Source organism: Scyliorhinus torazame, chromosome 13 (genome assembly GCF_047496885.1).
Source record: "Scyliorhinus torazame isolate Kashiwa2021f chromosome 13, sScyTor2.1, whole genome shotgun sequence".
In the NCBI taxonomy this organism is placed as follows: domain Eukaryota; kingdom Metazoa; phylum Chordata; class Chondrichthyes; order Carcharhiniformes; family Scyliorhinidae; genus Scyliorhinus; species Scyliorhinus torazame.
This window is the reverse complement of record NC_092719.1, coordinates 210,659,137-210,679,998: the sequence shown is the minus strand read 5'-3', so window position 1 is coordinate 210,679,998 and position 20,862 is coordinate 210,659,137. Positions and strand designations below refer to the sequence as shown.

Here is a 20,862-nt window from a genome sequence, read left to right as displayed (position 1 = left end):
TCGTCGCTACAAACGTTGCTTGCGTTGTAGCGAACCAAATGTCGCAACTTCGCCGGAGGAAATTGACCCAAACCCCCGCGCGCAGGTAACAGGCGCGCAATGAATTACCTCCCCAAGGTCAACACCTCGGCTCCAGCCTTGCCACACTTCGGAATCCCAGCCCTTCAAACTGCAACTGAGTCCAGACCAGCCAACGTCTGCTTTGGAGAATTGAGAGTTTTACTGTGCGGAAGGAGAAACAAAAAAAAATCAGAATGTCTAACTAGAGAGCTGCCTTTCATCCCGGGAGAGGAGATGGGAATGGCCCAGGTGTCATTGTACCTATTCCTGATCTTTGAATGCAGCAATCAGAAAATGTGATTGTTAAAACAAAAATGCTGGAAACACTCAGCAGGTCTGGCAGCGGGTCTGTGATCTTTCATCACAACAATTTGATTGTTTTCACTGGCTGAAGAATTGTTCAGAAGACAGAAGCATACAAGATAATGTCAGGTGACTGGGAGTATGGGGTTACTCCATTCAATTAGATCTTGGAAGAGTCGTACCTTAATTCCACCCGAGTTCCAACCCTCTTGATACCCTTACCTATCAAAGAAGAAGAAGAAATAAGAAGAAAATTGCTTATTGTCACAAGTAGGCTTCAAATGAAGTTACTGTGAAAGGCCCCTAGTCGCCACATTCCGGCGCCTGTTCGGGGAGGCTGGTCAGGGAAATGAACTATGCTGCTGGCCTGCCTTGGTCTGCTTTCAAAGCCAGCAATTTAGTCCTGTGCTAAACAGCCCCAGATAAGTCTATCTTAAGTTTAGAAATTTTCAATGGACCCAGTGTTCACAGCTCTTGGAATGAAAAGTTCCGTTTTCTACTATCCTGTGTGAAGAAATGCTCCCTGACATCACTCCTGAATGATTTGACACTAATTTTAAGATTATACCCCCTTGTTCCGAAAATACCCAGAGGAAATAGGTTATTTCTGTCCACCATATCACATTCTGTAAACACCTTAGTTGCATAACCTTCTAGAGATTATAGAATACAACCAGATCATTCAGCCCATTAAGACTGTGCGGACTCTTATAAAGAGCAACGCAGTGAGTCCCACTCCTCTGCTCCTTCTCCATGTCTGCAGTTATTTCTCCTTCAAATATTTGTCCAACTTCCCTCTGACAATTGCCCTAAATCTGCACCCTCTGTCGACATTCAACTGTTGGAAAGTTTCTAAACCCTTCATGATTTTAAACACCGCCATCAAATCCCCTCAGCCCCCGTGCTTCTCAGGTGAACATCCCCAGCTTCTCTCGTCTATTCACAAAATTGTAATAGATTCTTCTTCGAACCATTCTTTTCTGAAGGCTTCGCGTCCTTCTTAAAGTTGAGTCCAGAATCAAATACAATACTTCACTTCAAATCAAAGTGTATGTTTAGCTTAACTTCCTGGCTTTTGTATTCTGATGCCTCTTTTTAGAAAACTTATCATGTCATATGCATCACTTCTTTGTTAACCTGTCCCACCACCCCAGAAATAAATCCAGGAACGACTTACAGAAAGCCATCAGGGTTGCAAAAAGACAATACCGTATCAAACTAGAGTCCCAGGCCAACGACACTAACCCACGACGACTATGGCAGGGCCTACACAAGATCACAGGCTACAAAGCAAGGCCAGGCGGAATATCAGGCCGGAGCATCCCTACCCAATGATCTGAACAAGTTCTATGCCCGCTTTGAGCAGTCAGCCAATGCATCAGTGCTGCCCGCCCCAACAGCCTTGGACACACCCATACCCACTATTACAGCCTCAGAGGTAAGAGCTGCCCTCTTGAATGTGAATCCGCGGAAAGCGACAGGCCCCGACGGAGTCCCTGGGCGAGCACTCAGAGCCTGCGCAGACCAGCTGGCGAGTGTAGCTTTGCGCAGGTGAAGGAGACACAGCCTGAGTGAGTGAGACACAGCCAGAGTGGGAATTGGAACTTGGTCATTTGGACAGTGTGGTAATTAATGAGGTAAGTGGTGAATTCAAATGTTTTTCAGTTAAAAGGTCAGTGTCTAGCTCAGTGTCTGATTGGCTGAAGCTGCCCCCACCCTAATTGCTGAGAGGCAGTTATCTGCCAGTCACCTGAGGCCTGTTTAGTGGCACAAGGGTGTACATTGTATTCTTCTGTTTGAAGCTTAAATAATGTGACTCATCTTGTTTAGCTGGGTTCTGTATAAAAGACAGACAGTAAGCGCACACAGTAAGTTTTGTGCAGGTGAAAGAGACACAGCCAGAGTGGGAATTGGAACTTGGTAATTTGGGCAGTGTGGTAATTCGGTGCGGAGTAGGAGGAGGTGCTGTTTCCCTTTTTGTTCTGTTTCCTTCGTTTGGCTTTGTAACTGGTCATCAGTAGGGAGAGATCCAGAGTGCATTCTGGGAAGCAGAGAGAAAACCAGGGAGCACCCTGGGAAGGTAGGTGATATAAAATCTTACCCCCAGGTTCCAGCGGTCTTTATTTTCAGGAGCGAGAGAGAGAGCCGGGGAGCAGCTTGGGAACAGATAAGTGATAGAGAGCCGGGGAGCAGCTTGGGAACAGGTAAGTTATGGAGAGCCGGGGAGCAGCTTGGGAACAGATAAGTGATAGAGAGCCAGGGAGCAGCTTGGGAACAGATAAGTGATAGAGAGCCGGGGAGCAGCTTGGGAACAGGTAAGTGACAGATATTCTGCTATTCTGAGTGATCCGACTGGGGGGAGGGGGAAAAAATGAAAAGTGACGTTACAGGAAAGCTGATGGGGAATCTGCACTAAATTAAAAAATTAAACATTGTTAAACTAATTAAACATAATTAATTAATTACTTAATCATAATTTAGAGGGGTATCTAAGCCAGAGATCGAAGAGTACTGTATTTGGCTTTTACATTTATAGTAGAAATCTAGTGCTAGGAAACATATAGTGAACAGTAACTTTTTTTTTAAAAAATGAATATTTAATTTGCTAATTAATTAACGCAATGTCAATTAGAGGGGTGCAATGCTCTGATTGTGAGATGTGGCAGGTCCGGGAGGCTTCCAGCGTCCCGGATGGCTTCATCTGCTTAAAGTGCACCCAACTGGAGCTCCTCACAGACCGCATGGTTTGGTTGGAGCAGCAGTTGGATGCACTTAGGAGCATGCAGGTGGCGGAAAGCGTCATAGATCACAGTTATATAAATGTGGTCACACTCAAGGTGCAGGCAGAGAAATGGGTGACCACCAGGCGGAGCAGGCAGTCAGTACAGGAATCCCCTGTGGTTGTCCCCTTCTCGAACAGGTATACCCCTTTGGATACTGTCGGGGGGGGGGGGGATTATCCGATCAGGAGAAAACAGCAGCAGCCAGAGTAGTGGCACTGATGTTCAGCAGGGAGGGTCAAAGCGCAGAAGAGCAATAGTCATAGGGAACTCTATAGTCAGGGGCACAGATAGGCGCTTCTGTGGACGTGAAAGAGACTCCAGGATGGTATGTTGCCTCCCTGGTGCCAGGGTCCAGGATGTCTCCGAACGGGTAGCAGGCACCCTGAAGGGGGGAGGGCAAACAGGCAGAGGTCGTGGTACATATTGGTACGAACGACATAGGCAGGAAGGGAGATGAGGTCCTGCAGCAGGAGTTCAGGGAGCTAGGCAGGGGCTGGTTTAGCACAGGGCTAAATCACTGGCTTTGAAAGCAGACCAAGCAGGCCAGCAACACGGTTCAATTCCCATACCAGCCTCCCCCAAACAGGTCCTGAAATGAGGCGACTAGGGACTTTTCACAGTAACTTCATTTGAAGCCTACTTGAGACAATAAGCGATTTTCATTTCATTTTCATTTCAGAAAGTTAAAAGACAGGACCTCAAGGGTTGTAATCTCGGGATTACTCTCTGTGCCACGTGCCAGTGAGGCTAGAAATAGGAAGATAGAGCAGCTAAACAGGTGGCCAAACAGCTGGTGTCGGAGGATGAGTTTCAGTTATCTGGACCACTGGGAGCTCTTCCGGAGCAGATGTGACCTGTATAAGAAGGACTGGTTGCATCTAAACTGGAGAGGCATAAATATCCTGGCTGCGAGGTTTGCTAGTGTCACATGGGAGGGTTTAAACTAGTATGGCAGGGGGGTGGGCACCGGAGCGATAGGTCAGAAGATGAAAAAATTGAGGGAGAACTAGGAAATAGGGCCACTATGGCTCTGAGGAAGAGCAGACAGGGAGATGTTGCTGAAAACAGCAGGACTGGTGGCCTGAAGTGAATATGTTTTAATGCAAGAAGTAAAACAGGTAAGGCAGATGAATTTAAGAGCTTGGATTAGTACTTGGAACTATGATGTTGTTGTCATTACAGAGACCTGGTTGAGGGAAGGACAGGATTGGCAGCTAAACATTCCAGGATTTAGATGTTTCAGGCGGGATAGAAGGGGAGGTAAAAGGGGTGGCGGAGTTGCGCTACTGGTTAAGGAGAATATCACAGCTGTACTGCAGGAGGACACCTCAGAGGGCAGCTAGGCTATATGGGTAGATATCAGGAATAAGAAGGGTGCACTCACAATGTTGGGGGTTTACTACAGGTCACCCAACAGCCAGCAGGAGATAGAAGAGCAGACAGGTAGACAGATTTTGGAAAGGAATAAAAGCAACAGGGTTATTGTGATGGGAGACTTCAACTTCCCCAATATTGACTGGTTCTTACTTAGTGATAGGGGTTTGGATGGGGCAGAGTTTGTAAGGAGCATCCAGGAGGGCTTCTTAAAACAATGTGTAGATAGTCCAACTGGGGAAGGGGCTGTACTGGACCTGGTATTGGGGAATGGGCCCGGCCAGGTGGTAGAAGTTTCAGTCAGGGAGCATTTCGGGAACAGTGACCACAATTCAGTAAGTTTTAAAGTGCTGGTGGACAAGGATAAGAGTGGTCCTCGGGTGAATGTGCTAAATTGGGGGAAGGCTAATTATAACAATATCAGGCGGGAACTGAAGAACATAGATTGGCGGCGGATGTTTGAGGGTAAATCAACATCTGACATGTGGGAGGCTTTCAAATGTCAGTTGAAAGGAATTCAGGACTGGCATGTTCCTGTGAGGAAGAAGGATAAATATGGCAAATTTCGCAATCATAGAACATAGAACATATGTAGGGGCAGCACGGTAGCACAAGTGATTAGCACTGTGGCTTCACAGCGCCAGGGTCCCAGGTTCGATTCCCCGCTGGGTCACTGTCTGTGCGGAGTTTGCACGTTCTCCCCGTGTCCGCGTGGGTTTCCTCCGGGTGCTCCGGTTTCCTCCCACAGTCCAAAGACGTGCAGGTTAGGTGGATTGGCCATGCTAAATTACCCGTAGTGTCCATAAGGGTTGGGAGGGGTTATTGGGTTGCGGGGATAAGGTGGAAGTGAGGGATTAATGTGGGTCGGTGCAGACTCGATGGGCCGAATGGCCTCCTTCTGCACTGTATGTTCTATGTAATCTATGTAATAGAACAATACAGCGCAGTACAGGCCCTTCGGCCCACGATGTTGCACCGAAACAAAAAGCCATCTAACCTGCACTATGCCATTATCATCCATATGTTTATCCAATAAATTTTTAAATGCCCTCAATGTTGGCGAGTTCACTACTGTAGCAGGTAGGGCATTCCACGGCCTCACTACTCTTTGCGTAAAGAACCTACCTCTGACCTCTGTCCTATATCTATTACCCCTCAGTTTAAAGTTATGTCCCCTCGTGCCAGCCATTTCCATCCGCGGGAGAAGGCTCTCACTGTCCACCCTATCCAACCCCCTGATCATTTTGTATGCCTCTATTAAGTCTCCTCTTAACCTTTTTCTCTCCAACGAAAACAACCTCAAGTCCATCAGCCTTTGCTCATAAGATTTTCCCTCCATACCAGGCAACATCCTGGTAAATCTCCTCTGCACCCGCTCCAAAGCCTCCACGTCCTTCCTATAACGCGGTGACCAGAACTGTACGCAATACTCCAAATGCGGCCGTACCAGAGTTCTGTACAGCTGCAACATGACCTCCCGACTCCAGAACTCAATCCCTCTACCAATAAAGGCCAACACTCCATAGGCCTTCTTCACAACCCTATCAACCTGGGTGGCAACTTTCAGGGATCTATGTACATGGACACCTAGATCCCTCTGCTCATCCACACTTTCAAGAACTTTACCATTAGCCAAATATTCCGCATTCCTGTTATTCCTTCCAAAGTGAATCACCTCACACTTCTCTTCATTAAACTCCATTTGCCACCTCTCAGCCCAGCTCTGCAGCTTATCTATATCCCTCTGTAACCTGCTACATCCTTCCACACTATCGACAACACCACCGACTTTAGTATCGTCTGCAAATTTACTCACCCACCCTTCTGCGCCTTCCTCTAGGTCATTGATAAAAATGACAAACAGCAGCGGCCCCAGAACAGATCCTTGTGGTACTCCACTTGTGACTGTACTCCATTCTGAACGTTTCCCATCAACCACCACCCTCTGTCTTCTTTCAGCTAGCCAATTTCTGATCCACATCTCTAAATCACCCTCAATCCCCAGCCTCCGTATTTTCTGCAATAGCCTACCGTGGGGAACCTTATCAAACGCTTTGCTGAAATCCATATACACCACATCAACTTGGATCCTTGGATAACGAGAGATATTGTAGCCTCGTCAAAAGGAAAAAGGAGGCACTTGTCAGGGCTAGAAGGCTGGGAACAGACGTAGCCTGTGTGGAATATAAGGAAAGTAAGAAGGAACTTAAGCAAGGAGTCAGGACAGCTAAAAGGGGTCACGAAAAGTCATTGGCAAATAGGGTTCAGGAAAATCCCAAGGCTTTTTACACGTACATAAAAAGCAAGAGGGTAGCCAGGGAAAGGGTTAGCCCACTGAAGGACAGGGGAGGGCATCTATGTGTGCAGTCAGAAGAAATGGGCGAGGTACTAAAGGAATACTTTGCATCAGTATTCACCAAAGAGAAGGAATTGGTGGATGTTGAGTCTGGCAAAGGGTGTGTAGATAGCCTGGGTCACATTGAGATCCAAAAAGACGAGGTGTTGGGCGTCTTGAAAAATATTAAGGTAGATAAGTCCCCAGGGCCAGATGGGATCTACCCCAGAATACTGAAGGAGGCTGAAGAGGAAATTGCTGAGGCCTTGACAGAAATCTTTGGCTCCTCACTGTCTTCAGGTGATGTCCCGGAGGACTGGAGAGTAGCCAATATTGTTCCTGTGTTTAAGAAGGGTAGCAAGGATAATTCAGGGAACTACAGGCCGGTGAGCCTTACGTCAGTGGTAGGGAAATTACTGGAGAGAATTCTTCGAGACAGGACCTACTCCCATTTGGAAGCAAGGGGTCGTATTAGCGAGAGGCAGCACGGTTTTGTGAAGGGGAGGTCGTGTCTCACTAACTTGGTAAGAGTTTTTCGAGGAGATCACAAAGATAATTGATGCAGGTAGGGCAGTGGATGTTATCTACATGGACTTCAGTAAGGACTTTGACAAAGTCCCTCATGGCAGACTGGTACAAAAGGTGAAGTCACACGGGATCAGAGGTGAACTGGCAAGGTGGATATAGAACTGGCGAGGTCATAGAAGGCAGAGAGTAGCAATGGAAGGGCGCTGTTCTGATTGGAGGGCGGTGACTAGTGGGGTTCCGCAGGGATCAGTGCTGGGACCTTTGCTGATCGTAGTATATATAAATGATTTGGAGGAAAATGTAACTGGTCTGATTAGTAAGTTTGTGGACGACACAAAGGTTGGTGGAATTGCTGATAGCGATGAGGACTGTCAGAGGCTACGGCAGGATATAGATTGTTTGGAGACTTGGGCGGAGAGTTGGCAAATGGAGTTTAATCCGGACAAATGTAAGGTGATGCATTTTGGAAGGGCTAATGCAGGTAGGGAATATACAGTGAATGGTAGAACCCTCAAGAGTATTGACAGTCAGAGAGATCTTGATGTACAGGTCCACAGGTCACTGAAAGGGGAACACAGGTGGAGAAGGTAGTCAAGAAGGCATACGGCATGCTTGCCTTCATTGGCCGGGGCATTGAGTATAAAAATTGGCAAGTCATGTTGGAGTGTATAGAACCTTAGTTAGGCCACACTTGGACTATAGTGTTCAATTCTGGTCGCCACACTACCAGAAGGATGTGGAGGCTTTAGAGAAGGTGCAGAAAAGATTTATCAGGATGTTGCCTGGTATGGAGGGCATTAGCTGAGGAGAGGTTGAATAAACTTGATTTGTTCTCACTGGAACAAAGGAGGTTGAGGGGCGACCTGATAGAGGTCTACAAAATTATGAGGGGCATAGACAGAGTGGATAGTCAGAGACATTTTCCCAGGGTAGAGGGGTCAATTACTAGGGGGCATAGGTTTAAGGTGAGGGGCAAGGTTTAGAGGAGATGTGCGAGGCAAGTTTTTTTTTTTTTTTTTTTTTTTACACAGAGGGTAGTGGGTGCCTGGAACTCGCTGCCGGAGGAGGTGGTGGAAGCAGGGACGATAGTGACATTTAAGGGGCACCTTGACAAATACATGAATACGATGGGATTAGAGGGATACGAACCCCGGAAATGGAGATGATTTTAGTTTAGACGGGCAGCATGGTCGGCGCAGGCTTGGAGGGCCGAAGGGCCTGTTCCTGTGCTGCACTTTTCTTTGTTCTTTGTGTTCGCAGATATCTTCAACACCTCATTCCTCCGCTCTGAGGTCCCCACCTTCTTCAAGAAGACCATCATAATACCAGTACCAAAGAAGAACAAGGTAGCCTGCGTCAACGACTACCGACCGCTGGCCTTGACGCCGGTTGTCATGAAATGCTTTGAACGGCTAGTCAGGAGACGGATCAACGCCAGCCTCCTAGACGGTCTCAATCCACTGCAGTTTGCCCATCACCGCAACGGTGATGCTTGTCTAGCTCAGTGGGATAGACAGCTGGTTTGTGATGCAGAACAAGGTCAGCAGCACGGTTCAATTCCCGTACCGGCTTACCTGACAGGCACCGGAATATGGTGACTAGGGGCTTTTCACAGTAACTTCATACTTGTGATAATAAAAGGTTATTATTATCTCCCTGGTTCTACAATCAACACTCAAACACCTCGACAACAAGGACATCTACGTAAGATTGTGCATAGACTACAGCTCCGCCTTCAACATCATTATCCCGGCAAAACTAATAACCAAACTCTGCAATCTTGGACTTGACCGCTCCCTGTGCAGCTGGATCCTTGACTTCCTCACCAACAGACTGCAATCGGTCAGGGTAGGCAACTCCTCCACAATAGTCCTCAACACCGGGGCCCCACAAGGATGTGTGCTCAGTCCTCTACTGCAGGCATTGTCAAACTCGGGGGTGCGACTGGCGGGTGGGTCGCGGAGCCGTCCGTCGCGGCGCTCCCGATCGCGGAAATCTGCACGCAACAGCCACAGCAGTCGGCTGTGAATAACGCCGGCTGCAAGAGGCCTTCAAAATGGCCGCGAACATCTTTTTTAAAAATGTGGCCGCACTGTGCATGCATGCCAGATCATCGGAGACTCCATATTTTCCGACACCAGAAGACTTCACCTTCATCCAACAGGTTCCATTGGAGGACCGTGTACGAGGGCCAAAGGGACCCAAAACCATTTCTTCCATTTTTGTCAGCAGCAAACAAGGTAAGAGAAAATGGTGGGTCGCACAGGTCGGCCGGCGTGGGTCCCAAAGATTGGCCGGTTGGTAAAAATGGGTCCCGGAAAAAAGGTTTGCAGAACACTGCTCTACTGTACTCCCTATACACACAAGACTGGGTGGCAAGATTTAACTCAAACTTAATCTATAAGTTTGCGGATGATACGACTGTGGTGGGCCGTATCTCAAACAATGACAAATCAGACTACAGAAGGGAGATAAATCACTTGGTTGCATGGTGTACTGAAAACAACCTCTCTCTAAATATCGAAAAGACCAAGGAACTGATCATCGACTTCAGGAAGCGTAGCACGACACACACTCCCGTCTGCATCAATGGCTCCGAAGTGGAGATGGTCGATAGCTTTAGGTTTCTGGGGATTACCATCACCAACAGTCTGTCCTGGTCCACTCATGTTGATGCAACAGTCAGGAAAGCCCAACAACGTCTCTACTTCCTACGGAAGGTAAAGAAATTTGGCATGTCTACATCGACTTTCACAAATTTCTACAGATGTGCGATAGAGAGCATCCTTTCCGGCTGCATTGCAACTTGGTATGGCAACTGCTCGGTCCAAGATCGCAAGGAACTGCAGAGTGTGGTGAACTCAGCCCAATGCATCACACAAGCTTGCCACCCTCGCATTGATTCTGTATACACCTCCCGCTGCCTCAGGAAGGCAGACAGCATTATCAGAGACCCCTCCCACCCAGGCATTGCCTTCTTCCAGACCCTTCCATCAGGCAGAAGGTACAGAAGTCTGAAGACCCGCACATCCAGACATAGGAACAGCTTCTTCCCCACAGCTACAAGATTTCTCAACAACTCCCCCTCGGACTGATCTGTTCCCTGTAAGAACACTATTCACGACGCCCTATGCTGCTCTTGCTCATGTATTTGCTTTGTTTGGCCCCTTGTTCCGCACTGTAACCAATCACTATTTGTCGATGTACTATTTGTCAATGTACTCTGTTGATTATTCTTTTTGTCTACTATGTACGTACTGTGTACGTTCCCTCGGTCCCAGAAGAATACTTTTACTGTACTTCGGTACGTGACAATAAATAAAATCACAATAAAATATTTGTAGACATTCCCTTGCATTCGCTGACATCACCCCCCCTCCCCCTTAGAACATTGGGCTGGATTCTCCCGTCTCCGGTGATCAGCCTGAGAATCACCATTTGCAACAAAATTGGAGGCGGCGCAGTTTTAGAAATGCTCCGCCCCCTCCCAAGCAGTACGCTGCACGCTGTATGGACGGCCTCAGGACATTACCTGAGGTCCTCCCCACCCCCGATGCTCCACCCCCAAATCAGCCATGTTCCTGACGGCGTGGGTCTCTCATGCTATCCTTTGTCGGGAACTCGCCTTGGCCGCTGACGACTCAGTCCAGCTGCGCCAGTTGCGTGAGAACCGATCCGCGGGCATGGGGGGCTTTGGCAGGGGCTGGAGGCACTGTTAGGAAATGGTCCACGGGTCGCGATCCTGGTCAAAGGGGGGGGGAAGCTGTTTGGCAGGCCGGGTCCATGGGCGGCTGGCGCCATGTTGTATGGCACGGCTGCTGCCGTGCGCATGTGCGGCCACAGACCCGGCAATTCTCCAGCCGTATCGGCAGCTAGAGCCGGGTGCTCTGTGCTGCCGGCATGCTAGCCCCCCACCAAACTGAGGATCGGTGGCTGTTTTGCACCGATTTTTCGGTCATAAAACGCCACCGTTCCCACAACGGCGTCAGGACATAGCCTGAGAATCCAGCCCATTGTCTTTTTGTCTCTCAAAAGGACATCAACCTGAAACATTGACTCTTTCTCTAGATGTTGCCAGACTTGCATATTACCAGAATGTTTGATTTTTATTTCAGTTGTCACAATGTGTGTTCATGCTTTTGTGTCATATTTCCGGTTTAATTTTGGTGTCATCGTCAGTGTAGTTGCAGCCTGTGAGTGCTAGCTGGTTCTGGGAATACAACTTTTGTAATAATGTTTAACATAGACATTTTTATTCATAAAGTTACTTTGGACAACACTATTTATGGCAAATGATTTTTCATCTTTGATGAATCGCTTATCCCCATTTGGCATCACTCAAATGGGTACAAATTATAACCTCTACGTACAAGTACTGCATTGCAGAGTCACTATTCAAAGTTGGGATTTCGAAACATTCATCTTCACAGGTCTGTATCATTAAATCCTCATTCCTGTTAACTGGCAGATGAGTCGCTGATACCAAAGGATCCTGGAATTATGGTTTAGGATTCATCTAACAATGAAAATGGCACTTTTTCCAACTTTCAAGCTCATGAAATTCAGACAAGTCAGTAAATTAGCGATAGGAACACAATTAGGGTCAAGTTGCCAGGACAGGTTGCCAGTAATTGGCCGAGGTCTACAGGCAGGTTGTATTCCCAGCCATTCCACTGGGCTGGAATTTCTAAATAAGAAGTCCGGAGAGTTGGTTGCACAATTGCAGAGATTTAACTACAAAAATCCAAGTGAATTGAGTTTTAAACTTGTTTTTAATGGTTCTGTTGAAGGTTGCACAACCGTTTACAAGTCAACATAGAGACAGGCAGACTAAAAAATACAATACAGACAGACTAATTCAATGAGTGCACACATGCAGCACAGACAAGAAATTTATTCAGACCAAGCTGGTATGTATTACCTGAGTAACCCAAGAAAATCTTGGGGGAATCGAGTGCAAAATCTACAATTAAATAATAAATATGTTGGCAAACTCTCAGACAGAAAACTCTTTCTCTAATGCAGCTGATAAATATTAATGTAAAATACTGACATACTTAAATAAATACTAAATAATTCAGTGTCACAAAGTGAGTGAAAATTAACAATAGAATCAACTCCCTTAATAGAATATTCCAAAAGAACAGGCTAGTGCCACAAATTGAAGACAATATTAGGAATATAAAGTTATGAATGTCTTAAAATACAATATAAAAATAATCACGTCACATAGTGAGGATATAGTCCATTAAATAGATTTATTTAAATTTTGCTTTTAAATATCTTTTAAATTAATCAAAACAAAAACTATGATTCGAACAGTTTTGAGAAATTTCAGGTTGATGACTAGAGGGGTTGTTCTCCTGAGAGCAAAGAACGTTAAGGGAGGATTTGACAGAGGATTCAGAATTATGAGGGGTTTTGATAAAGTTGGTCAGTAGAAACTCGGTCAGTCGAAACTGTTTCCACTGGCAGGAGGGTCAGCAATCACGGGACACAGATATAAAGTAATTGGCAAAGGAACCAGAAGGGAGCTGAGATTTTCTTTTTAGCAGCAAGTTATAGAATCATAGAATCCCTACAGTGCAGACGGAGGCCAATTGGCCCATCGATACTAAACTGACCCTCCAAAAGAGAACCTCACCCAGGTCTGTCACCCTCCCCACCCCACCCTATCCCAGTAACCCCAACAAACCTTCTAGACACTAAGGGGCAATTTAGTATGGCCAGTCCACCCAACCTGCACATCTTTGGATGGTGGGAGGAAACTGGAGCACCCGGAGGAAACCCACGTAAACACAGGGAGGGGGGGGGGGGGGGATGTGCAGACTCCGCATAGGCAGTCACCCAAGGTCAGAATTGAACCCGGGTCCCTGGCGCTGTGAGGCAGCAGTGCTAATCATTGTGCCGCCGTACCGCTATGATCTATAATGCACTGGTTGAAAAGGTGGTAGAAGCAGATTCAATGGTAACTTTCAAAGGAAATAAATACTTGAATGAGGAAAAATATATTGCCAGGTTAAGGGGAAAAAGTAATCACAGGTATAATGGGCCAAATGGCCTCCCTTCTTTTGTTCTGTATGATTCTACGTGACTAGGCACAGGATTAGGATTACTAAACACTTTTGAAGTAATTGCAGTACAAGTGTGTTTTGACTGTATATTGTGGCAGTGTTTTTAATGCAAACATGCCTGGGATGTGTGTTGCTACAGCTCTGTCTCAGCCAACAAGTACGTTAACCAGAGCACAATTCCATTGAAAACACAGGTCAGTTTATCATGGGGTTGAGAGAGCAATTTTGCTGCAGTATAGGGTCAAATAAACAGGAAGTTCAAGCTTCAATTCCCAGCTGAAGGAACTCAAATCAGAGTAACAATAGAAGGGATAACAATGGACTTCAGTGTCCCAGTCAAGAGAGGGTGGAATCCTAGAAAATAGACATGTGGCAGGATCAAGCTCAGCTGTGATTCCCACCATTATTGAATTACCTACTGATACATCTGCAAAACAACCAATTGGATTAGATACAAAACTCCAGAAATCAGGATTCCGGAATGGAGGGAAATTTAAAGTACATACTTCAATTTTCCTTGACTGTTTGTATATACTAGCCCAGCACCAAAAGTATATTGCATAACTGTCTAACATGCAAATCAAGACTCTGGTTATTTGATTCCATTAATATTGCTATAGTATTTAATGAAATTAATTTGATAAACTATACATGGAACCACAAAAAAATGATTAAGCTTATCAATATCATCTTCTTCAGGCTGGGCACAACCATTGAGACTGCATCACCCAATTTCTGCTGCACTCACTTTAGGTACATGATTCAGGCTGATTGCTGTCTGTTGTCAAACTGTAACCATGTTCTTTGTACGTGCATTTAAGGTTTCCTTGTAAGTAGTGATCAGGAGAACTTCCCCCCCTCTCAGTGTCCAGATGTTGCTATTAAAGTTACACAGTCCTGTCTTTAATGAAAGCTACAGTAAGTAAATGCACTGCACTTGTGATGCTGAACGATAACCGGAGATCGGTCCTTGGTTTCTACTGATTTAGCTAATCTTACCCAAGGTGGTACTTGGGGATCAAAGTGTTCTGGTTGAGCGCCCTGGAGTGATGAGGAAAATTCAGCCATTGGTCCCACTCCTGGTTAGTAACCAGTGAGTGCTGCTGGAAAGGACACATATGGAGCAGATTTCAGGCAAGACACCGTCAGGTTCAGCTAGATGTTATTAATCAGTGTACCTGGTCCATGCATCATATGGGACAGGTGAATGAAAATGAAAATGAAAATGGCGTATTGTCACAAGTACGCTTCAAATGAAGTTACTGTGAAAAGCCCCTAGGTGGCCACATGAGCCAGATACCAAAGAGCTGCAGGCAAGGAAACTATAACCCAGTGAGAGTGATAACCTTAAAAACAATTTTACAGGTCCTCTCGCACTTTAAAAAAAATAGAAATTGCTTCTGTTGTGATGTTCAGTCACAGGCTGACATACAAACTCTACAGCAATGGTACATCCAGAGTCATACTCGATCTTGAGGCAAGTTTCATGAGTCAGGTGGTCTTTTACTGTCCTTCCAATCTTCAGAACGTTTTGCTGATGCTGCTCACCTGTCATTTCCTTCAGGCTGATATTTAACTTGCTGAAACGCCGTGCCGATGATGGTACTTGCAATCTCTTGGGATACTCTACAATATTGATCCCTTAATAGCCCTGTAGATGTCTCTACGCCACACACTGCAGCAGTTCAATGCTGAGACTCACCACCACCATCTCGATGACACTTGGGGATGGGCAGTAAATGCTGGCCTAGCCAGCGAAGCCCACATCCCATTAACGAATAACTGAGAAAGAAACTGAAACATTTACCTGCCACTTTCCTTGTACTGACAGCAAGCCTCGTGACGAAGACAAGTAACTTGTCATAATGCAAGATCCCAGAATTAAGGCAACCATGCAATTCAGTGCCACAAAAGTCCCGAAGACAGTAAAAATGTAGATTCTACAGCAATAATAAAGCACTTGAAATAGTCAACCATGTTCTCAATTCCATTTCCCAAAATCTACAAATGATGAACTCCTCAGCTGCTTCTTTCTACAAACTATTAAGCTTCAAATTCTAGTTAATCCCCCAATTTATTTCATCCTCTCCCGTCATTTAAAAAAACTAAGTTTGATTGTGTCCCGCAGAAAGGGCCTTGATTCTTCCTCCAAGTACCAAATGAGTAACAAAAAAATTTTTTTTTAAATTCCTTTGGTGAATATTTAAATATTGGTGGGCAAAACATTTACTTCTTTACTCTGGGAATCTGGGGAGTGATTTTTTTTTCACTAGACAATGTGGCGGGGAGTGCAAACATTTCAATGTGACCGTAGGTGACTAAGGGGAGGCTCTGATTTCAGTACTTCCATTTTTTGCAGGAGTTATTCCTCCTCTGGAGGTAAACATACAGCATGTCAGTCGGATTATGAAAGAAGGCAATATTTACGAGTGGAAACATTCCCTCAGAATACTATTTGTGATGAAAGGAAGAGTAACCTGCCCTTTTTCTTTCGAGGCCTTTTATTTCCAACATTTCCGGGTTTTACTTTAGGACAGTTGTGAAAACATCCTTATTGGTGGTGCTGGACTATTGTTTTAAGTACAAGTGTTATGTTACAGATAGGATTGTAACGGTCTTACATTCCTGGTGCTAAAAATATAAGTATTGCTGGTGAATTAGTTCAAAGCTTGTGGGGCTGGAAGTCCTTCACATTTGTGAAAAATATTCTTCCCCTCCTATTATAGGGCGGCGTGGTAGCACAGTGGTTAGCACTGTTGCTTCACAGTGCCAGGGACCCAGGTTCAATTCCTGGCTTGGGTCACTGTGCGGAGACTGCACGTTCTCCCCGTGTCTGCGTGTGTTTCCTCCTGGTACTCCGGTTTCCTCCCACAAGTCCCGAAAGACGTGCTTGATAGGTGAATTGGACATTCTGAATTCTCCCTCTGTGTACCCGAACAGGCGCCGGAGTGTGGCGACAAGGGGATTTTCACAGTAACTTCACTGCAGTGTTAATGTAAGCCTACTTGTGACACTAATAAAGATTATTATTATACTCCTGCTACTGGGTCACACTCAAATTAATGAGTACACAATGTGAACTCCTGTTAGTGCTGCACTAACTGATCTTTATTGGGGCAACAATTGGAGTTTCAGGAACCTTAAGGAGGGGAAGAAAGACAGCAAGAATTCCCGGTTCCTCATTTTCCAGTAACCCCCAAATGAAGAGGTCTTACTGCAATGGTATAACACCTTGGTGAGATCACACCTGGAGTGCTCTGTACAGCTTTGATCTGGGAAGAATATACTTGCCTTAGAGGGAGTACAATGAAGGTCCAATAGATTGATTGGGGATGGAGAGAGATCGAGTAGATTAAGCCAATATTCCTTAAATATGTAATATTTTTAAAGAATTTGACAGGGTAGATGCTAGGTGGATGTTTCTCCTGGCTGGAGAATCTAGAACTCGGGGTCAGTCTTAGAATAATAGGTCACCAGTAAAAAGTAAAGTCGCCACTGTCCCAGATGACCATAGGCTGCTTTCCCCTTGGAAGGGGATAGCTGACTGGTGGTGATTTAACCTGAGGATCACTACAATGCAGGCGAGGGGCAAGGTTGAGAAGGTGGGGCCTTTATGAGTAATGTCAGCCGGCCGGTAAGGGAATTGAGTCCGCGCTGTTGGCCTTACTCTGCATCACAAACCAGCTGTCCAGCCAACTGAGCTAAAGCTATTCAGCTAAACTGAGCTAGGTCCCTGTTAGGATTGAAATGGAGGAATTTCTTCACTCAGGTAGTTATGAATCTTTGCAGTTCTCTACCCTATATATATATATATTCAAGACAGAGATAAATAGATGATTTTTGAACACTGTACCAAGGGAATCAAGGAATATGGCAGGAAAATAGAATTGAGGTAGAAAGGTCAGCCAGAATTGTACTACATGGCGATGCAGGTTCAAGGGGGTTAGATGGCCTACTCCCGCTGAATGCCCTTAATCTATTTTGGAAAGTGAACACTGGGAAAAGGATAAGATCGGGACTTGGCTCAGCTAGGATGCCTGCTACACCTCCCGCTGCCTGGGGAAAGCGGGCAGCATAATCAAAGATCCCTCCCACCCGGCGTACTCACTCTTCCAACTTCTTCCATTGGGCAGGAGATACAGAAGTCTGAGGACACGCACAAACAGACTCAAAAACAGCTTCTTCCCCACTGTCACCAGACTCCTAAATGACCCTCTTATGGACTGACCTCATTAACACTACACCCTGTATGCTTCATCTGATGCCAGTGCTTATGTAGTTACATTGTATAGGTGTTGTGTTGCCCTATTATGTATTTTCTTTTATTCCCTTTTCTTCCCATGTATTTAATGATCTGTTGAGCTGCTCGCAGAAAAATACTTTTCACTGTACCTCAGTACACGTGACAATAAACAAATCCAATCCAATCCAATCCATAGTGCAACAGTTGTTGACAGTGTCTAGGCTCAGCAGATGAGTAATGGCCACTTGGATGGAATTCTTTATGGCAGAGAGCTGTGGAGGCTGGGTTGTTAAGTATGTTCAAGGCTGAGAGAAATAAATTTCCGATTGGTAAGAGACTCGAGGGTTATGGAGATAAGGTTGGAAAGTGGAATTGAGGATTATATCAGGTTCGCCATGATCTCATTGAATGGTGGAGTAGACCCGATGGGCCAAACACCCTACTTCTGCTCCAACGTCTGATGGTCTTTACTTATTTATGGATCTGAACTTTAACAGGAGGCACTATCTGGAGAAGAGGATGAGAGAAATTGAAAGGGGGAAGAATTAATTTCAGAAGAAAAGAAACAATGAAGGGAACCAAGAGGAGAAGGCTGAGGTGCTGATGACAGTACTCCAAGATTCCAACAACGCAGCTGCAAGTTTAACTTTGGGTATGCCATCAAATCAACTTATTTGCCACAAGAGGATGAGCTTAGGCAGTTTCTGCGAACACATCCTTCCCCTCTCTCAGCCACTGTTTAAAGCAGACCAAGGCAGGCCAGCAGCACGGTTCAATTCTCGTACCAGCCGGAATGCGGCAACTAGGGGCTTTTCACAGTAAACTTCATTTGAAGCCTACATGTGACAATAAGCGATTTTCATTTCATTTCATTTCAGTGAAGGTGACGATTGATTTGAGAGGAAAGAGATGTAGAAACAGAATGAATAAAGCCCAAAGTACAAAATAAGAAACATGATGCTTTACATATTACTGCAGAAAACTGGCTACATGCAGATTTTTTAAAAAGTCTATGCATTAAGTTAATATACTATTTGGGCAAATATATAGTATCTTTTTCTAAATACGGTACATTAAGAAACTTGCATTTCCCTTAATTAAATGCTGACATCACACGTCACCTAAATAACCTGCTTTTGTGTATGCCACAGCTGCTGTATCAAAAAGTCTGAGGACCATTGATCCAACGCAAGAATTGTTCACAGTAGAGTTCTATGATCTTTTCTGATGGTAAATTGGTAAATACACTACTTAGTTTGGTTTCGAACCATGAATGGCCAGAAAAGCCTCAGGTTTGATCACTGGTCAGCGCTGGGCTGTTACGGTAGCGCATTGATCTATACAGTCCTACAAATCTAGGGATAGGCAGATTGACGGTCAGAATTCTGAGCCTGATATCTATTCTGAACCCTCACTTGAGCATTTAACTCTTGATATCAGTAAGAACTAGTTGGATTCAGCTCCGAGACAGTCTCTACTCAAACAGCTTGATGGATCAGAAGGCTGTTTGGGTGAGGTAGCAAAGGGCACTTAGCCTGACTCTTTGGCTTCAAGACCATGGTGGGGTGGGAGTCAGATAGAGGTCCATGGCGGAGAATATTGAGACTCAGCTTTATTTTGTCATATCCCCATTAAACAAAATCATATCAAACCCCCTTCCTGATTATTCTCTAAGTGAAGATCTTATTCACTTGCTAGAATATGGCTCTAGAGGCACACTTTGCCTTCTCATCACTGGCTGAAGTAGCAATTCTTCACCGGAGCTTGGGGTGTGTTGGCAAGCTATTCAACAATCAAGACCATCACAATAACGTCCAATACTTGCCCTATGTCCACAGAGACATTGGCGTCCAGTCGGATTTGCCAAATAGAAACCAGGAAGCAGTCACTCTAAAGCCCACTATAGCACTCCATCATCATACTGACACACCAGTGAACACTGTACAGATCAGGGATTGAAGCGGGGACATTCCTAGCCTGTAGGGTTTAATAATTCCCTGGGGAAACCTTCTCAGCATTTACTGGAGTGTACTGTAGGAGAGTGTTGAGTAAAATTGATATGTTTCATCAAAAGAAGGAAGAGTGAATTGTAAAAAGGTGTGAAAGTAGGAAACCTGAAATAAAAAAAATGCTGGAAATACACAGCATTATCACAGTAAACGCACAGAACCACGTTAATATTTTGGGTTCAACGATCTGTCAAGAGCAAAAAAAAAAAGGTCCATTACCTTCAGGACTCTCCTGACAAGAGGTGTGCAAGCAGCTGATCTGCCTGCCCAGCTTCTTAGCCAAGGGCTGAGCAGGTCAACGGTGAAATGGAAAAAATAAAGTACCAAAAGCAAAATGGCTTTCAGCCACGTCTAATCACTAGCCATTGATCCATGTTCCAAAGTGCACGTCAGGCAGGGACAGGGTCAGGCTGGGCTGTGATGCAACATGCGGTCAAACAGCCTGCCAGCATTTACCATTTGAAGCTGAAGGTAAATTTAAACATTCAAGACCAAAGGCAATTGATTGCAACTTTTTTTTCCTTTCTGAACCCTGATCGGAGGGTGGACGAATAAATAAGGACGTTTGTCCACATTAAGCATTCAAAGGCATTCTGTTTTGGAAGATTCACAGCTCTACATGCAAATCCTGATAAATGTTATCAACTGCCCACTCGGCGGGAGCTTCTTCATTAGTGTATTTGGAAATTGCTTGTTGGAATTGGATTTGACGCTGCACATCCGGGTCGATGTTGATCCAGTTGTTGGCGATCCATTTGGTTCCTCGGGTGACGACGCAGCCACCGTGCAATGAGTACTCATCTTGCTCTCCCACCCAGCCTGCAGGAAGCATGAGAAAACAATTACCATCATACTTTGGAGGTATCTTGTTCCTGATCTCCTAGAATAAAAAGCAGTCCTCACTGCAGTCAGATGCTGTCCATCACACACAAGGAACTTAAAACAGCAAACAGTAGAGTGACATTGAAACTGGACACATTAATGTCCGATACCAGGCACAGACTGACAAGTTCCAGCTCCTTGGATGCGGGTCGCTTAAAGAGGTGCCACAAATTGCCCGGGAATGGGGGGGCTCTGCAGGTACAACATTTCTAGTTTGGTGGGGAGAGTGAAAGCTGATCTGGCAAGGTGGGATGGTCTCCCTCTGTCACTG

The 20,862-nt window shown here is 45.4% G+C and overlaps 2 protein-coding genes across 4 annotated transcripts in view; one reads left to right on the top strand and one right to left on the bottom strand.

Annotated features, from left to right (window-relative positions):
• Nucleotides 1-34: 34 nt before the first annotated feature.
• Nucleotides 35-10,718, top strand: LOC140388587 (uncharacterized). Of its 3 annotated transcripts, XM_072473012.1 has the most exons (3): nt 35-492; nt 1,518-2,000; nt 8,644-10,718. In XM_072473012.1, the coding sequence occupies exon 3, from the start codon at nt 9,279-9,281 to the stop codon at nt 10,476-10,478; it is 1,200 nt and encodes a 399-aa protein (XP_072329113.1). In that variant the 5' UTR covers nt 35-492; nt 1,518-2,000; nt 8,644-9,278; the 3' UTR covers nt 10,479-10,718. The 3 variants fall into 3 exon arrangements, with proteins under 3 accessions (XP_072329113.1, XP_072329112.1, XP_072329111.1); XM_072473011.1 differs by having other exon boundaries at nt 35-1,801; XM_072473010.1 differs by having other exon boundaries at nt 35-2,000.
• Nucleotides 10,719-12,136: 1,418 nt separating this feature from the next.
• Nucleotides 12,137-20,862, bottom strand: part of LOC140388585 (transmembrane prolyl 4-hydroxylase-like) — a 101,263-nt gene continuing 92,537 nt past the window's right edge. Inside the window, 1 exon segment of the mRNA XM_072473008.1 lies at nt 12,137-20,528. Coding sequence (XP_072329109.1) covers nt 20,317-20,528 — 212 coding nt within the window. The 3' untranslated portion in view covers nt 12,137-20,316.

Coding starts and splice junctions, on each gene's coding strand:
- LOC140388587 (XM_072473012.1), top strand. CDS start 9,279: ATGTGTGCTCAGTCCTCTACTGCAGGCATTGTCAAACTCGGGGGTGCG.